At 53.1% G+C, this 19,514-nt stretch overlaps 1 protein-coding gene across 1 annotated transcript in view; it reads left to right on the forward strand.

Annotated features, from left to right (window-relative positions):
* LOC115252683 (E3 ubiquitin-protein ligase RNF43) overlaps nucleotides 1-19,514 on the forward strand; it is a 55,260-nt gene that overhangs the window by 21,074 nt on the left and 14,672 nt on the right. Inside the window, exon 2 of the mRNA XM_029848546.1 lies at nucleotides 11,904-12,017. Coding sequence (XP_029704406.1) covers nucleotides 11,904-12,017 — 114 coding nt within the window. The remainder of the gene's footprint in view (nucleotides 1-11,903; nucleotides 12,018-19,514) is intronic.

Raw genomic sequence — 19,514 nt, forward strand, 5'->3', positions numbered from 1 at the left:
ATCCTGTGTCCTCTGTCCTGTGCCCTCTGTCCTGTGTCTCTGTCCTGTTTCCTGTATCCTGTTCCTCTGTCCTGTATCCTGTGTCCCTCTGTCCTGTGCCCTCTGTCCTGTGTCCTCTGTCCCGTGCCCTCTGTCCCGTGCCCTCTGTCCTGTGCCCTCTGTCCCGTGCCCTCTGTCCTGTGCCCTTTGTCCTGTGTCCTCTGTCCTGTGCCCTCTGTCCCGTATCCTCTGTCCTGTGCCCTCTGTCCCGTGCCCTCTGTCCTGTGCCCTCTGTCCTGTGTCCTCTGTCCTGTGCCCTCTGTCCTGTGCCCTCTGTCCTGTGTCCTCTGTCCTGTGCCCTCTGTCCCGTGCCCTCTGTCCTGTGCCCTCTGTCCTGTGCCCTCTGTCCTGGGTCCCGTATCCTCTGTCCCGTGCCCTGTGTCCTGTGCCCTCTGTCCTGTGTCCTCTGTCCTGTGCCCTCTGTCCTGTGCCCTCTGTCCTGGGTCCCGTATCCTCTGTCCCGTGCCCTCTGTCCTGTGCCCTCTGTCCTGTGCCCTCTGTCCTGTGCCCTCTGTCCCGTATCCTCTGTCCTGTGCCCTCTGTCCTGTGCCCTCTGTCCCGTATCCTCTGTCCTGTGTCCTGTGTCCTCTGTCCTGTGTCCTCAGCAGAAGCTGAGGTGTCCTCTGATGTCTTCTGCTTTCTCCTGTATTTAAACTTGTTAAACATGAGTTTTCCCGCCGTATCACCATGTGAATGTTTCTCTGTGCTGAGACCCCACGTTCTCCTACATGCACTAACTGTTCCTGGCCAGTCAGACGTGCACGGACGTGCACGGACGTGCACATCTGCAGCCTGTGGAGGCTGCAGCAGCTTCTGCTGTGTTTGTCTGGCCTGTAAACACACTGTTAACCAAGAAGGAGCAGATATTTATGTGTGTGTTGACGGCAGGCGTCTGTGAGCGTGTGTGAGAGCTCGTGAAGCGTCTGATGGTGGCGGCAGACGCGAGTGTGCAGGCGGATATTAGTGTAGAACCGTCTGCGTGCTCTGCTCCACAGCTGATGAATTGCTCTGGTAGTTAACACTGTGCACTAGCTAATCTATTTAGTTTAGCTTTGCAGAGATCCACCTTAACTCTTGGTGAGGTGGACACTAAAGCAAGAGGAAGGTTAGCATTTAGCATGAAGGTGATCAGTGCTGTAGGGAACTAGACCATCACCGTGCACCGTGCACGTGCACCGTGCACGGAGGCTGTGGTGCCTCCATGTTGGCTGGTGCCGCTGCTGCGTCCTCAGCAGAGAAGGTCAACAGGGCCCCAGCAGGGCCAGAACCAGTATGAAGAGTGGGATGGAAGGAAATCTGGAAGAGCGGAAGGACTGACGGGTGGAGCATGTGTAAGATGAGCAGGTGCTGGGGTCTGCACATGCCTGCTGTGTGTGTGTGTGTGTGTCTCTGTGTGTGTGTGTCTGAGAGTAATAAATAGAGCCGTAAGTTCCGGCCTGGGTTGCAGAGGCGGGCACCGTCCAGTAGGGGCAGCGTTGGTCGCTACGCGTTGGTAAAGGTGCTCCGATATCCTTCTAATGTGACCAGAACCAGCTGATCTTCATGTATCTCCACATCACAGATATCCATCCAATCCTTGGGATGGGTGTTTGGAATCACACATAAGATCCTATTTAGAAACGTGTGAGTGTGTGTGTGTGTGCATGTGTGTGTGTGTGCGTGTGCGTGCAACTTCAAAGCGGAGTGGCAGCATTCTATCAGCCCAGCTTGTTTACACTGCTTGATGGAGTCGACATTCCTCTGGTCTCATTTTTTCCGTGCCGTTCCACCAGGAGCTCCCTGCTCCTGGCATGGGGCCCACACCTCAGCAGTGTTTACCCGAACACACCCCCACCTCCCCGGCCCCTCCCGTAGACACAGACGGGGCTTGGAGCACGTGGAAGCAGGAAGTGAGGGGAGACCATCACTGCCGCGTCCCTCCACAGGGGGGGCGGATGCTTCAAAGGCCCCCACCGCTCTGACCGCTGGGGCGGAACCTCCAGGACACGCTAATGTCCGTCTGCCGATGCCAGACACAAACATCTGCGCTGTTCTCTCGCTGACCTTAGAGGTGGCCTGAAGGGCAGCGGAACCAGGCGTGTTTCGGGCCCTCAGCAGAGGCGTCGGGCTGCTGGGGTCCTGCTGGGGGGCCACAGCTCTGGCACTAGGTGGCTTCAGCCTGGAGAAGGAGCCTCGTTCCACCCTGGTACCAGGTGATGTTAGGGATGGTAGCAGCAGAAAGACCTGGTACCAGGAGATGTTAGCGATGGTAGCAGCAGAAGACCTGGTACCAGGAGATGTTAGGGATGATAGCAGCAGAAGAACTGGTACCAGGAGATGTTAGGGATGGTAGCAGCAGAAGACCTGGTACCAGGAGATGTTAGGGATGGTAGCAGCAGAAGACCTGGTACCAGGTGATGTTAGGGATGGTAGCAGCAGAAGACCTGGTACCAGGAGATGTTAGGGATGGTAGCAGCAGAAGACCTGGTACCAGGAGATGTTAGGGATGGTAGCAGCAGAAGACCTGGTACCAGGAGATGTTAGGGATGGTAGCAGCAGAAGACCTGGTACCAGCTGATGTTAGGGATGGTAGCAGCAGAAGACCTGGTACCAGGAGATGTTAGGATGGTAGCAGCAGAAGACCTGGTACCAGGAGATGTTAGGGATGGTAGCAGCAAAGACCTGGTACCAGGAGATGTTAGGGATGGTAGCAGCAGAAGACCTGGTACCGAGGAGATGTTAGGGATGGTAGCAGCAGAAGACCTGGTACCAGGAGATGTTAGGGATGGTAGCAGCAGAAGACCTGGTACCAGGTGATGTTAGGGATGGTAGCAAGCAGAAGACCTGGTACCAGGGAGATGTTAGGGATGGTAGCAGCAGAAGACCTGGTACCAGCTGATGTTAGGGATGGTAGCAGCAGAAGACCTGGTACCAGGAGATGTTAGGGATGGTAGCAGCAGAAGACCTGGTACCGAGCTGATGTTAGGGATGGTAGCAGCAGAAGACTTGTACCAGGAGATGTTAGGGATGGAGCAGCAGAAGACCTGGTACCAGCTGATGTTAGGTGATGGTAGCAGCAGAAGACCTGGTACCAGGATGTTAGGGATGGTAGCAGAAGACCTGGTACCAGGTGATGTTAGGGATGGTAGCAGCAGAAGACCTGGTACCAGGTGATGTTAGGGATGGTAGCAGCAGAAGACCTGGTACCAGGAGATGTTAGGGATGGTAGCAGCAGAAGACCTGGTACCAGCTGATGTTAGGGATGGTAGCAGCAGAAGACCTGGTACCAGCTGATGTTAGGGATGGTAGCAGCAGAAGACCTGGTACCAGGAGATGTTAGGGATGGTAGCAGCAGAAGACCTGGTACCGAGGTGATGTTAGGGGATGGTAGCAGCAGAAGATGTCCTGATCACGGACGTGTTGGTTGTGGCAGCTGCAGTTTCAACCAATCTCAACTAGAACCTTCAGCTACGTTCATAACCATCTCAACTAGAACCTTCAGCTACGTTTCATAACCATCTCAACTAGAAACCTTCAGCTACGTTTCATAACCATCTCCACTAGAACCTTCAGCTACGTTTTCATAACCATCTCCACTAGAACCTTCAGCTACGTTTCATAACCATCTCCACTAGAACCTTCAGCTACGTTTCATAACCATCTCCACTAGAACCTTCAGCTACGTTTCATAACCATCTCACTAGAACCTTCAGCTACGTTTCATAACCATCTCAACTAGAACCTTCAGCTACGTTTCATAACCATCTCAACTAGAACCTTCAGCTACGTGTCATAACCATCTCAACTAGAACCTTCAGCTACGTTTCATAACCATCTCCACTAGAACCTTCAGCTACGTTTTCATAACCATCTCAACTAGAACCTTCAGCTACGTTTCATAACCATCTCAACTAGAACCTTCAGCTACGTTTCATAACCATCTCCACTAGAACCTTCAGCTACGTTTCATAACCATCTCCACTAGAACCTTCAGCTACGTTTCATAACCATCTCAACAAGGACCTTCAGCTACGTTCATAACCATCTCAACTAGAACCTTCAGCTACGTTCAATAACCATCTCAACTAGAACCTTCAGCTACGTTTCATAACCATCTCAACTAGAAACCTTCAGCTACGTTTCATAACCATCTCAACTAGAACCTTACAGCTACGTTTCATAACCATCTCCACTAGAACCTTCAGCTACGTTTCATGCTTTGATTAGTTCTCCAGGCTTTTGGGGATTCAGGGCGTCCTTCTAGGAAGTGATACCAGCAGCGAGGAGACCACAGTCCAGATGTTAAAGGGATCAGCTGTGAGGTGGAGGGGTTAGTCCGGTTGGGAGGGTGGGTCTCCATGGCGATACCAGCTATCACACACTACCTCTGCTGTTCCTCTTGGAGTGAGCTGCTTGAATGTTGCTAACGGCTCTTCACCGTTTAACCTGGATTCCAGGTTGTGAGTCGGAGGTTCTCCAGAGAGCAGCCTGCTTCACATCCAGACCCTCCAGGTCAGACTGCTCGTACTCACAAATCAGGTTTGAGTTCCAGCTAAATCAGGTGTGGAGCTTCCCAGGAGTTGGCTTGGTCAACGTTCCTCAGCCCTCATGAGGGATCTTATGGTCTTCGAGTATTCCCAACGCAAAAGGAATATCCAGATATGGTTATTGACCTGAGCAGGAGCCTTTTAACCCACCTTTTACAGAAAGAAAGTGTTTGTGTGGAGGTTTGAGTCTTTTCTCTGTTTTGTTTATTAAATGTGGCCACTTCACCAGGCGCCGATGTGGAACCTTCAACAGTCTGTTGTGGTTCTTCTTCTTCTTCAGTTCAGGAATGTCAGATGGGGCCATTTCATGGAAAAAGCAGCACTGTTCACCTCCAGAGGCAGGCTAAGAGTCTCTGATCTCCACTGTCTTCTACGTCATGCTGTAGTTTTAGACTGAACCCCTTAAGCCCCCCCCCCCCCCCCCGTTCCACTGAGCAAACAGTCAGTGTGTGTGTGTGTGTGTGTGTGTGTTTTCTTCCTGCTCCCTATCAGGGAAACACAGCAGCTGATGACAGTTGTGATCATTACATGCTCGCTTCAAGAGTTCCGCCCCCTCTAAGGTGACGTCAGGTCACGTGATCACATGATGGCGGTAGATCCCTCAGACCGGCCCTAAACCCTGATCACCGGCGCGGCCTGATCACCAGGTGTGGCCTGATTACCGGCATGGCCTGATCACCAGAGATCCATCCTGGCCTAAAGGACGGAACATTTATGCATCACATGCGGTGAATTCCTTTTAGGAACTGGGATATTTACAGATGATTCCTTCTGGGTTTTTAAGGTCTCTTTTCTGGAAACATTCGTCTCTTTTCTCTGGACTGATTGGAACCCAACCCTGTCTCACCTCCTCAACCCTGTCTCACCTCCTCAACCCTGTCTGACCCACCCAACCCTGTCTGACCCACCAACCTGTCTGACCTACTCTAGCCCCAACCCTGTCTGACCCCCCACCCTGTCGACCCACCCAACCTGTCTGACCTACTCTAGACCCCAACCCTGTCTGACCCACCCAAACCCTGTCTGACCCACCCTAACCTGTCTGACCTACTCTAGCCCCAACCTGTCTGACCCACCCAACCCTGTCTGACCCACCCTAACCTGTCTGACCTACTCTAGCCCCAACCCTGTCTGACCCACCCAACCCTGTCTGACCCACCCGAACCCTGTCTGACCCAGCCCAACCCTGTCTGACCTACTCTAGCCCCAACCTGTCTGACCCACCCAACCCTGTCTGACCCACCCAACCCTGTCTGACCTACTCTAGCCCCAACCCTGTCTGACCCACCCTAACCCTGTCTGACCCACCCCAACCCTGTCTGACCTACTCTAGCCCCAACCCTGTCTGACCCACCCAACCCTGTCTGACCCACCCTAACCCTGTCTGACCCACCCAACCCTGTCTGACCTACTCTAGCCCCACACCTGTCTGACCCACCCAAACCCTGTCTGACCCACCCACCCTGTACCCCCCAGCCTGACCCTACTCTTAGCCACCAACCCTGTCTGACCCACCCTAACCCTGTCTGACCCACCCAACCCTGTCTGACCCAGCTAAAAATGACCAGCTTGTTTTAAACAGGGAAGTGCTTTGTTTATCTTTAGCTGGGAGCTTTGAAATGTATGCTGGCGTTCTGGCCCGCGGCCTGATGGACTGATGCTCCGGTTGGGACTGCTGGGGTGTTTTGTGGGGAGGACACAGGTAGCACCATGCTAGTCTCAGACAGTTGCTACTGCTGTCATGTCAAGATGATCAACAACCAACGGCACTATTTTTCTTAGTGTGTTTTCGCGGAAGTGAAACTTACCTGACAAGACTTTGGTGGAGCAAACATTTTTACCAAGCTTAGCTGAGAAATGAAGAGAAAACATTAGAAAACAATTACAACGTGGAAATTAAGCCTCTGGAAGCCGATGATTCTGATCCGAAAAATGAACCTCACTATTTTGCTGCCGCAGGCAAAGCAAATATTTACTGGCTCATCCATCAAGCTGCTGCAGCAGCACTTAGCAACTGTGTTTATGCATCAACATTCAGGCCTCATTTGTTTGGAACCGTCACTCCTCGCAGGATCCCCAAATATGTAATCTCATATCCATGGAAGCGGCCAGGCAGCTGCGGAGCTGCTGGTAATTACCTGAACCTCATTATGGTATCACATTGACACAAGTGTGCTAACAGTTACTGGATACGCTGATGATAAAGGTGAGGGAAAAGATAACACGCCGTGTTGTGACAGGACCGAGGCCTCCTGCTCCTTCTGGGTCTGCTCAGGGGGAACCAGATCCTGGCTTTCCAAACACCAAATGGGAAAAAGTTCCACGTCAGAAGCGCTTTGACTGCTTGTAATGGGCCTCTCCAGCAGATGCTCCTGCTCCTGCTGTCTGCAGCTTTCATCCATAACACCTAAACACACAAGTGTTGGCACCACAACTGCACAGCACTGCAGGGCCACAACCCTAGCCCCCCCACAGCCCCCCCACTGGGCCACCATGAGGTGCACAGGTGTGTGTGTGCGTGCGTGTCAGCACGTGCAGAGGTTTGCAGCGAGCAGACCTGGTGGATCCCTGATGTGCACTAATCTTGACAGGTTTCTTCTCAGCCCCAGGGGGTGGGAAGGGGGGGCAGGAGCTGTAATTGCCCCCTCCCTCTCACTCTTGAGTTACTGTATACGTGCTGATACAATCATCTCATGACAACTCTTTTCCCTTTCATCTCCGACTTCAGGAGTCAGAGTGATTTACGTGGAAGGAAAGGTTTGATTACCAGAGGATAATAACACCCAGATCCTGCTGCTATTAACACATTTATTCACCTGCTTTAGTGGTAATAAAGGAATAATCTGAGCTGAAGGCTGGAGCTTTCATAGCACCAACAGGAGAGCACACACTCCCACACACACGCACTCACACGCACTCCCACACACACTCCCACACACACTCCCACACACCTACACACTCCCACACACACACGCACTCACACGCACTCCCACACACACTCCCACACACACTCCCACACACCTACACACTCCCACCCACCTACACACTCCCACACACACTCCCACACACCTACACACTCCCACTCCCACTCCCACACACCTACACACTCCCACACACACTCCCACCCCACCTACACACTCCCACACACCCACACACACTCCCCACACACACTCCCACTCCCACTCCCACACACCTACACACTCCCCACTCCCACACACCTACATACTCCCACCCACCTACACACTCCCCCACACCACCTCCCACCCACCTACACACTCCCACTCCCACCCACCTACACACTCTCACTCCCACACACCTACACACTCCCACCCACCTACACACTCCCACACACACTCCCTCCCACCTACACACTCCACTCCCACACACCTACACACTCCCCACCCACCTACACACTCCCACACACACTCCCACCCCACCTACACACTCCCACTCCCACCCACCTACACACGCCCACACACACTCCCACCCACCTACCACTCTCACTCCCACACACCTACACACTCCCACACACCTACACACTCCCACCCACCTACACACTCCCCCACACACTCCCCACACCTACACACTCCCACTCCCCACACACCTCCACCTACTCCCACCCACCTACACACTCCACTCCCAACACTCCCACACACCTACAACAGCTCCCACACACCTACACACTCCCACACACACTCCCACTCACCACACACCTACACACTCCAACACACCTACACACTCCACTCCCACACTCCCTCACACACTCCCACACACCTACACACTCCCACCCACCTACACACTCCCACTCCCACACACCTACATACTCCCACACCTACACCTCCCACACACCTACACACTCCCACTCCCACCACCTACACACTCCCACACACACTCCCACTCCCACACACCTACACACTCCCACTCCCACACACCTACACACTCCCACACACACTCCCACTCCCACACACCTACACACTCCCACTCCCACACACCTACACACTCCCCACACACACTCCCACTCCCACACACCTACACACTCCCACACACACTCCCACTCCCACACACCTACACCCTCCCACTCCCACACACCTACACACTCCCACACACCTACACACTCCCACTCCCACACACCTACACATTCCCACACACACTCCCACTCCCAACACAACCTACACACTCCCACCCACCTACACACTCCCACACACCTACACACTCCCACTCCCACTCCCACACACCTACACACTCCCACTCCCACACACCTACACACTCCCACTCCCACACACCTACACACTCCCACCCACCTACACACTCACACTCCCACTCCCACACACACACTCCCACACACACTCCACTCCCACACACACACACACACACACACAACTTGCCTGCACAGTGCTGATGAGCGGAGCAGGTGTGTGTGCTGGTGCCGGCTGACCTGGGTCCTGGGCCTTGGTTCCCTGCTGGCAGCAGATCAACTAGAACCCTCTCGCTGATTATTGGCAGCAGAAAAAAAGCCGTTCTGCAGGTCTAAGCAAGTGGAAAACATATTATTGACTTCCCGCCGCGGCTACTATCTGCCCCCCCCCCCTCATCTTCTGTCCGTGCGCTGTATTTGTGCTCCAGGCCCTCCGACTGAGGCTATCTGGTGGTTCAGGAATTCCTTTAATGGTGGCTACAAAGGAACGGAGTCAGTCCCAGCTCCAGATGGAGGCAGTGGAGGAGGCGTCCGGGTGCACCAGTGTGTATTGTTGACAGTCTGTGGGGAGCTGTTGCGTGCCCTGCGGTTGTTTTTGGGCCCTGTGAACTGGAGACTCACTGATTTCTTTTCCCAGGACTCTACTTTATTTTCCTCAAGGCCACAAAAAAACCCCCATGAACCAATGAAGACGTCTCAGCTCAGCCGGGTCCCGTTTGTGGAGTCATTTTAGAGTTGTGTCAGCGGTTGGGTGGCACTGACGGTGGCACGAGGAGTCCTCACGGCCCTCTGATGTGACTGCATCCAAATAGAAGATAATGTTTGGTGAGCGATGAGAAACAGGGCCGCTGTGGTCACGGAGGTGGGTCCCCTCAGAACCACACAGCTGGAGGGACGCTGGCCCCTTTGGAATCATCTGCTTTTATTCCAGCCACACGTGCACCGTCACGTTTAGAAGAAAACCAGGAGCACAACGCACCGACGGCCCCCGTAAATGCTGAAATGTGGAGGGACTGAACTGTCTTTCACGGTCCTGCTGGGGGCCACAGCAGTCAGGGGCCATTAAAGGATTAATCCTCTCTTTGTGAAGGGCCACCTTCAGCTGTGGGCCTTTAATCTGGTTCTTGTAAATATGGAAGGGTGAAGGCAGCTGGATGTGGAGCGTGCAAGGCGGGCCTGGGGGGGTTAGCCTGTCCCGCTGGCTGCCCTTCTTAAAAAGGACCTGTTATCCACCTCATCTCAGCGCGTACCTCCATTTATCAGCGTGAGGTGTGGCTCCGCCCCTCCAGCTCCGCCCCCAGCGGAGCCGCTGGGTTCTACTGATCCAACAACTGGAGTCTGAGACCAGGGCAGCTGTGGGTGGAACCAGAATCCGCTGTTACAGGATCACAGGGCTGAAAGGTCAAAAGGTCACCAACAGGTGTTCAGCGTAGCTTCACATACGGAGCCACTGAGCTCCCTCCCGTCTTCAAGGAGAGCCCTTGGTCCCACCGTTGTGCCACCTCTGTCTCGTCCTCCTCCAGGACTTCAAAGTTCTGTTTCTTTCACCTTTTCATGTTTCATCAACAGTTATGGCTGTTATAATGACTTAGATTCATTAGTGAGACAACTGATGCTGAAGTACTGATGCTGGCAGCTGTGCCCCCCCCCTGCCCCCCCCACTCTGTTCCGTGGCTCTGATCCACACTCGCCACTCTGACTCTCCTTCGCCCTTCACGCCACATTCCGTGAGGTTCCCTGGGAAGGCGAGCCAGCTGTTGATGTCACCCTTGGGCCTTTTTACTTTAGAGATTGGAGGTGCATTGTTGGGGGGGGGGCGCATCAGCTCGGCCACTTGAGGAGCCCCACCAGGCACAGCAGAGGAAGCGTGTCGTCTCATCCCCACTGTTGTGACGTGAGCTGTGCTGAAGGCCACTGGTAGTTCCCAGCGCTCCCACAGACGTGCTGCTCAGGGAAGGTTCCCCCCCCCCCCCCCCCCCCCCCGTGCCCCCCCCAGGACGGATGGCGGCGCAGCCCCTCGTGCCGTGACAGTATCTCTGAGACTCGCTCACGCCGCTGCTCTCCTCTGAGCTCTTAAATGCAGCCTTTCAGCAGCCGTGAATTTCCTCCCTTTCAGAGGGGATCAAATGTTCCAGCGAAAGAATCTCTCCTGTTCTTCAGTAGTTTGAAGGCGGTGGGGGGGCGGCGGGGGGGGGCAGAGCCGGGCCATGTAATTGATTGCCTGGTGTGCCAGCGATTTTCCTCTTGGTGTCAAGAAAGGAAATGCTTCAATTCCACAAATGAAAGGATTTTATCAAGAACTCGCCGTGTAAGAACCAGCTGTGCTCTTTGCTTTGATGTTTGAAGATTCACACATGTTGGTGGGAGGAGAAGACGAGGGGCCGTTGGCTGGTGTCCCTCCCCCCATCGGGGAGAACCCTGCTTCTATGAGAGTCCCTGTCGTCATGGTGCCGCTGCTCCGCTCGTGACAGTGTTAATTACAGTGTAATTACAGCGGCTTCTTTCTGTGAAACCTATTTGACCTTGTTTAGTTTATTTCAAGGATGAACTGAAATGAGCGTTTAATACACCTCCAGCTATCGCCCGAACCCTGAAGATCATGAGAGCAGACTTTAGCATGCCAGTAACACGGCTGGACCCTGGATCCATCCACTTTGATGGGATGGAAATCCCTTTTCCTGGTGTTTCGAGTGCATCCAGATGCTGCACATGTGCTGCCCTCTGCTGGCCAGAACATCGCCGCCCTGCGGCGCTCGTTTGTGTCCGCTTCTGTCTTTTTCTTCCTCCACAGATCAAGCTGGCTGGATTTTTCCTCCTTTGATAGCTGTTAACAACAAAGCCCAACAAACGTGTCTCAGTGTACTCGGCTCGTGCCACATTCAGTGCGCGCCTACATCTATGATCTATTCACACATATAATGCATATACAGAGTGGATGCCGGGTTAGCTTAGCACGAGGTCTCATTTATTATCTGCATTCTTCCCACTGGAGAGCTTTTCAGACTACAGTAATGTATGGTGTGCATGATCTGCTGGTGGCCAGCAGAGATGATGTCAGCAGACACATCTGCGGCGGCTTGGGTTGCAGACTGTCCTGAGTGGATCTCCGGAGGGGTTCACCTTCTGCTCCTCTGTTTCCACAGTATCACCCTCTGTCTCTGTGCAACACCAGCGAGGATGAACGACAGGAGAGCGACTTCATCACCATCGTCAAGCTGGAGCAGAGGGTCCCCCGCTGCCTGCCGCTGCTCGATAAGGTACGGCCTCGCACACATTCGCTCTGCTTCACGCCATTCCCCCCCCCTCCTATGTGGCGGCAGCCCCATCCACTGTCTTGCCATCTTGTTTCTGTCCAGCACCTCTTCCGTTGCTCGGATTTAGACTTTAAAGCGGAAGAAATATTTTGGCTGGAGCTGGAGGTTTTGTCACGGAGAGTGATCCTTCAGAGCGAGGGCTTGGACAGGAGGAGGGTGGGCTCAGCTCAGCAAGTGGCCCTGAGCCCTGGCTCGGGATGTGAGGCTTTTAAAGCCGCAGCTGTCACTGGTCCCGTCCCAGCAGCCAGCAGGCCAGAGCCAGACACTCACTTTCCCCTGTTTCATCTCCCCTCTAATACCAATGCACTTCCATAGATTCCAACCACAGAGATCAAATGTGCAGAACGTATAGCTGGACCCCTGGGGTTTCTGCCCGGGGCGGGCGTGTTCCCTCGCTTCAACGCGGCGCCCTTTCAAACGGCTGCTATTTTTTCCTTGTGTTTCAAGTGGTGACAAATTAGCAGGCAGTATTATAGTGAGCTGGCCGCCTTTTTTTAGCCTGTGTTTTCTTTTCCCCTAATTTAAAGCCATGTTGAGGAGCCGCTCGCCGCGGTGACGATTTCGACATTCCCACACTTGGCCAGCTCGTTTCTGAGCTCCTCCTGTTGCTCCTTTACTGGGAACCAGAGCAAGACGCCAGAGGGGGGGGGGGGGAGGGGGTAACTCGGCAAAGGTGCCGGAGCGCCGCTCGCCTCCCTCCCAGTGCTGTTGTCAGTCGTCTCAGAGTCAGTCAGAGAAACAGTCGTCCGACACGGCTCGCCTCGCTGGCGGAGGGGCCTCCGGGTCTTTCCTGACTGGGGCCGCTCAGCGTGATGGGAGATGATGGGTTGTGTCCTGCTGACCTGTGTGAGAGGGGGACCTCTGAAAACTGAGCAGTGCGTCACACATAACGGTGTTTCAGAGGTGGTCCTGCGGTAGGAACAGGCGCGGGGACGCCACGGTCCCGTGGCTTCATCCCCCGTTCTGAGCTGGATGTGCGGAGAGGATGTTGTCTGAGCCGGAGCTGCTCCCCGCCCAGCGGCAGCCTCACTTCCGCTGTCAGGCGCGGCGTTTGCAGGATCTATCGGGGCTGGGCGGCGCAGCTGTCGAGGAGTCGTCCCTTTTAAAGAGGATGAATCAGAGGGTTGGGGCTGTGCTCTCTTCGTGGGGCTTGTTTACAGTCTTGTCGGAGTGGAACCCGCCCCTCTGATCTATAGATACTCCGCTGGCCGCAGGAGGTTCATGTTGCACCACATGCACTCAGAATAGCCTGCAAACCAAACAATGTGAAGCTGAAGGCCTCGAAGGATAATGTTTCCTTGTTGTGCTTTGTTTTTATTTTGGGTTCCTGCGCTCCTATCCTGGGTAACCTCATGAAGAGGAGATCCATTGTGCAGACTCTCTCGCACCGGGTCCATTTCAGTGTCTGATTTCCAGTTTTCCTCAGATGCATGAGAACCCTCTTCAGAGATGACTGAAGGGGACGAGAGAAGCGCCCGGTCCTCCGGGAAGGTGTTGCCCTCTTCTGGGCGGGTGGTTGGTCCACCTCCATGAGCTGAGTGTTGCCCCTGCCCCCAGAGCTGTGGAAAGGTCGGAGTGGGTCCTTTCTGCTGGCTGCAGGAGGACGTCTGCACAAGTGCACGTGTGTGAATCACCACCATCCTCTTGGAAAAGCCTGTTTACTCTGACTGGACCTGGTCTGCCTGAACCTGTTGACTCTCACAGAAAACGATCCTCTCGGAAGAAAAGGCTTTTTTTCCCAGTTTCCTGTTTGTCTGACTGGTCTTTACGTGCACGTGTACCTGCACCAGTGTGTCAGTGTGTGTTCCTAGATGTGTCTCAAATGTTCAAAGGGACCTGATAACAGGTGGAGTCATTGTCATTGTCAGTGGGGTTAGCCTGTTAGTGTAGTTACCGTTCCAATCCAACCACCATGATACGAAGAAGGACGTCACGTGTTTTAGGAGGATGTTTAGATGTTAAACCTGTGGAAACGTGGCCCCAGTGAGAGAAAGTAGCTTTATCAGAAAGGACAGCATTGATGCTCTCCTGGCCTCCTGGTCTCTTGGCCTCCTGGTCTCCTGGGCCCCTGCTCTCCTGGGCCCCTGCTCTCCTGGTCTCCTGGCCTCCTGCTCTCCTGGTCTCTTGGCCTCCTGGTCTCCTGTTCTTCTGGCCTCCTGCTCTCCTGGTCTCTTGGCCTCCTGGTCTCCTGGTCTCTTGGCCTCCTGGGCCCCTGCTCTCCTGGTCTCTTGGCCTCCTGGTCTCTTGGCCTCCTGGTCTCCTGGTCTCCTGGTCTCCTGGTCTCCTGGGCCCCTGCTCTCCTGGTCTCTTGGCCTCCTGGTCTCCTGGTCTCTTGGCCTCCTGGTCTCCTGGCCTCCTGCTCACCTGGTCTCTTGGCCTCCTGGTCTCTTGGCCTCCTGGTCTCCTGGTCTTCTGTTCTTCTGCGGCGGAGGTTTCAGGCCCCTGCAGTCTCTCCTTGCTTCTGGGTTTCTTTTCCGGGCCCAGTGGCTCCAGTAATCAGAGATAAGGAGGAGCTCCAGCACAGTAGAACATCTGGAAAAAGCCGAGGTTTGGGTCTTGAGTCTAAATGTAAAAAGCAGCAGGTACACAAAAGCACATTTTGGCCGGTCTGACCCACTTCAGCCTGAGCAGACTTCTGCTTTTCGCTTTGATTTCACTTCCACAGAAATACTTTATGAGCTGGCCTGTGCCAGGGAGCCTCCTCAGCGACTCTGATTCTGCCTGAGCAGTTCCTCTCCTGTCAGCTCAACCAGGCTTTGTCTGATTTTCTCTCAACGAGACAAAACAACATTGTTTCAAGTCCTCTTCCAGTATTAAATGAGCTATTTTTCCACTTTAAACATCAGGAAACCATGTGAGCTTATATTTGAGAGTGTTTTCTCAGGACTTGGAGTAAAGTGGTGCAAGATGATGGTTCCCAAGGTGGGGGTCCATCCTTCAGGGTGGGTTTCTGCATCCAGCAGCACGAGTAGAAGTCTCCGCTTTTCCTCAGAATTGTTTCCTTTGTTCATTCTTTCTTCCTGATGGAACAAGTAACGACTGAAAACGATTGGGATTCCTTTGCTTTTGCCCGTTTGTGCTCCGACACTTGGACTCTGACCGTATGTGTATGGGGTCTGTGAGGAGCACCCAGGCTGCTAGAGTATTCCAGAATATGCTGATGTTGTTGTAGCCATGGATTCCTGGATGTCGCGGTCATGATGACATCATCCACCCCCAGACCATGTGGCCGCAGGTCCACCTTCTGTCGGGAGCCTGGACCCCGATTCTCTTTGGTTTGGAGCAAAGATGAGGAGGTTCCCGGTGAAATCCGACCAAACCGTATGAATGTCCAGTCCTTTCACAGGCTGCTGTGTGGCAGTGGTTGCCCACCGGGGACCATTTTCATGCTCATGTGTAAAAGATGGAGTTTTTCTGCGCGTGCATCTTCACACATGACAGGAATCCCACGTCAAGCCTGGGCTCCTTAGACTGGTGTTTACTCAGGGAGGCCTCCTGTGATGAGAATGCCATTCCCCTTTAGGTTAGGCTCTCACTTGGCTGCTGGACCTTCGTGCATTCCAGGAGTCTCTGATTGTCTGTTTGCTAAGAGCAGAGGTCCACACACGATTTTTAGATCTTTACTGACGGCTTCGCCTCCTCTACCCGATGCTTCACTACACCTCCAGGAGTGCTCAGGTCGTCTCCATGCACGTTTCCATGCACACTTTATTCCAGTTATGCTAAGAACTGCACTTTGGTGTCTTGTGTGTATTTGCTCCCCCTCCTGCTTTACAGGAGAGAGCATGGGACGACAGGCAGGACGGTGTCCTCCTCCTCCTCCCCAACACTAGGGGGCGATATGTGTCTTTTCAGCAGGTTAATACTTTCCTGTTGACCGATTACGTCACCTAAGAACCAGCGGAGTCGGGCAGCAGAGCAGCATCTCTAACAACAGGAAGCTGGAGAAGGGTCCTGCTTGGTTCTTCTCCTACGCCATGTAGGCGTTACTGAGATCAGACGCTCGCTGTCCCTCCTGGTTTAGAGAGGGGGACAAGAACGGCGAACGCTATCGCCGGCTTTTCTGAATGTTTGTGTTGTGGGGCCGCAGGCCAGCGTGGAGGTTGTGGAGCTCAGAAGAAGACGTGTTCTTCGTCTACTGAAGCAAGAACTTGTTTTGCTCTGCAGAACCACAACGCGCTCCTCTTTATTGACCTGTTTCTCTGCCAGCAGGTCGTAAATGCAAAAACGCTGATTGTTTTCATTGGCATGCTAACTGAAAGCAAAGCTAATGTGGAATCACCGTGCCTTTGTGTAGATCCAGGAACACCGCCACGTCTCCCTGGTAACAGCATTTAATTAGCCTTGAGTTCTAAATGCTGTTTGGTTCAAGTGACACCAGAACATCAGAACCTGGGGATGATTCGGGCACTCCTGCATCTTCTCTCTATCCCATCACTGGTGGCTTCACCTGCTGATGGAAGATTTAGGTTGCTACATTTAAGCTATTAAGCAGTTCAGCTAAACGTCCTCTGGAGTTGTTCAGTTTGCTTGTCCTCCCATTAGCTACTCAAGCTGTCACCTTGATCGGCCCGTGTGTCATCTGTGAGCATCTGTGAGTCTGGGACTGTTCTCCAGGTCATATCCACCTAATTTAAAGTTCACGTTCAAAGACTCTAAGTACTCATGGAGCATCAGCAATGTCAGAAATCTGAGGTTGGGGAAAAGGAGGTGACAGTTCTTCTGTGTTCACCTCACAAACATTCTGTTTCCATTCAGCAACCAGGATGAGAAGACACTGGAGCGGCAGGAATGTTGTTTACATTCCAAAGTGAACCAGACTGCTTTCTGACCTTAGCTCGTTGGGGGCCGTTTAGGGGCTTAAGTAAAACCTGGGGAAGATTTCCTGCTCGTTAGCTACAGTTAGCTGCTGTGTTCTGGAGGTCTTCATCCTCTGTCTGCTGCCACAAACCTGCTGAAGGAGAGCTTTTCTGCTGAGGTCAGCGAAGACTCGTGGAGTAAATGAGAGGCTGTGCAGTAACGGGGCAAAGGTCCAATATCCTTTTCTTTAGGTCTCCAAAACAAATGGCCACAAGAGCTTTTTCAGCTCAAGGATCAGTTTGTTGTGCATTAAACGGAAGAGTACAGCTGTGGAAATGCAAACACATCCTGTGGCCTCAGAAGGTGGAACATTCTCAGGCCTAGAGGTGCATCACCCCTGCCATCCAGTGAGGGGTTTGTAGGGTACGGCACGCCCAGGCTGCAGCCTGCAGGGGGACTTTCTATTACTAAGCTTATCAGCGACACACAAATGAGCACACAAGTGTGTGTCCTTGTTTCAGGCGACTGTTTTGCTCATTTAATCACGAGCCCCCTGTGATTCCCAACACCGCCGCTAGGGGCGCTGACGGGCCCAACTGATTAAAGCGTGTGTTGACTATGAGTTCTGTACTCTTTGGTTTCAGGACACGGCCTGTTTCAATGTGCGGGTTGTACATTTCTCTCACCTCTGTCAGAGGGAGGTTGCACGGAACGGCTAACGTGGTTCTGGTCCGCTCGCTGCCGCCCTCTTGCATGACTGCTCCTGCTATTCCAGAGAGGAAATATTTGCGCGGTACGTTGTCGTGCGTTTGAGGTCTCGCTCGGCGTGTCTAAGGAAGTGTGTCGGGCCGTCGCCAAAGCAGACAGTAGTAAAAAATGCTGCCCTAAAAATAAAACGTGGCGTCATTCCCACGGAGTGACAGAGCCCAGGTGATTCCAGCTGGGCCAAATGTAGCAGCTGTCCGTAAAATACCTCCACCTTAAAGAGGGACGGACGGCCTGCCGACACCTGCTGACATAAGCCCATCTGGGGGGGTTGGGCCACTAGTTGTTCACCCGTTAAAGGTTCTGGCCGGGCTGGTTCTGGGTCTCCAGAGCTGAAGATGTTTTTCTCCAGGGGGACGGCCGTGGGATCGTCTGATGAGTGTTTAATGGCCCTGCAGTTACAAGTGAACTATAGCTGTGCCTCACCCTGACGGAGGAGGCGTTCGCAGGGCAGCAGCTTATTATTACCCAAGTATTAGTGCTTTGATCTGGCAGCAGCTCCAACCCTGCAGTTCCTCAGAGGGCGGGCTTGACAAAATATCTTTGCAGATGGGATCGAGCCTGGTCTTGCCCCAGCTGCGGGGAGAGGAGGCTCGGAGGGGCAGGAAGCCTGACTACACAGCAGTCGCACAATTGTTTTAAGGGCCGTTGGCGTGGCGTCTCCTTCACTTTCGCCTCCCGCAGCAGTCTGGCCTCTACGTTTGTACCGGATTTTTACTCGGTTCCTTTGGGGTTTTTAGCATCCGGTCTCATAGATGTTTGCGATCCAGATCCAGATTGGTGGTCCGGATCATAATCAGATTCCGGGTGGTTGAGGCCTCCTCTGGTATAAGATGGCGTCCCTCTGGCTGTTAGGGTTCCTGCACAGGGGACAGAAGGGTCCCGCACCCATGTCCATGTCCCTGAGAGAGGACGCTGTAGATCCATCCGATGTGGACTGAACTAGAACAACAAAATCAATAGCCACTTTCTTTTAGTCTAGATTTCCAGAAGTTACATAACTATGTAAATAAAGCATATTTGAATAAACTCTTTGATTCTTTTAATCATTTACATGGATTTATATTTATCACCCCTTTTGGAGTGGGTCAAGGGATCCTATTTTCAGAGTTATGGTGTCAAAGGGAAAACTGATTGGGATCCAGACTCCAGCCTCTGGAATCAAGACAGTGCTTTGATTTAAGTTTGGTTCTTTTTCAGGGATTTTTGTGAATATTATGCTCAAAATTCTTGGGATCTGAGTGGCTCCATATGTGAGCTTCAGCCTCTATATAACAGTTGCAGGGCCTGGTGGAGCAGCAGGAGCAGGGGAGAGGCCCTGCTAGGCTAATATGCTGCGCATGAGACCAGAGTAGACTAGCACAGACTAGTGTAGACTAGGGCAGACTAGCACAGACTACAGTAGACTAGGACAGACTAGTGAAGACTAGGACAGACTAGTGAAGACTAGGACAGACTAGCACAGACTAGTGAAGACTAGGACAGACTAGCACAGACTAGTGTAGACTAGCACAGACGGAGTAGACAAACACAGACTAGAGTAGACTAGGACAGACTAGACTAGAGTAGACTAGCACAGACTAGAGTAGACAAGCACAGACTAGAGCAGACTAGCACATGACTAGTGTAGACAAGCACAGACTAGAGTAGACTAGCACAGACTAGAGCAGACTAGCACATGACGAGTGTAGACAAGCACAGATTAGAGTAGACTAGCACAGATGAGAGTAGACTAGGACAGACTAGCACACGACTAGTGTAGACAAGCACAGACTAGAGGAGACTAGAGTAGACTAGGACAGACTAGAGCAGACTAGCACATGACTAGTGTAGACAAGCACAGACTAGAGTAGACTAGAGTAGACTAGAACAGAC

This window comes from Takifugu rubripes, chromosome 15 (assembly GCF_901000725.2).
Source record: "Takifugu rubripes chromosome 15, fTakRub1.2, whole genome shotgun sequence".
NCBI lineage: Eukaryota > Metazoa > Chordata > Actinopteri > Tetraodontiformes > Tetraodontidae > Takifugu > Takifugu rubripes.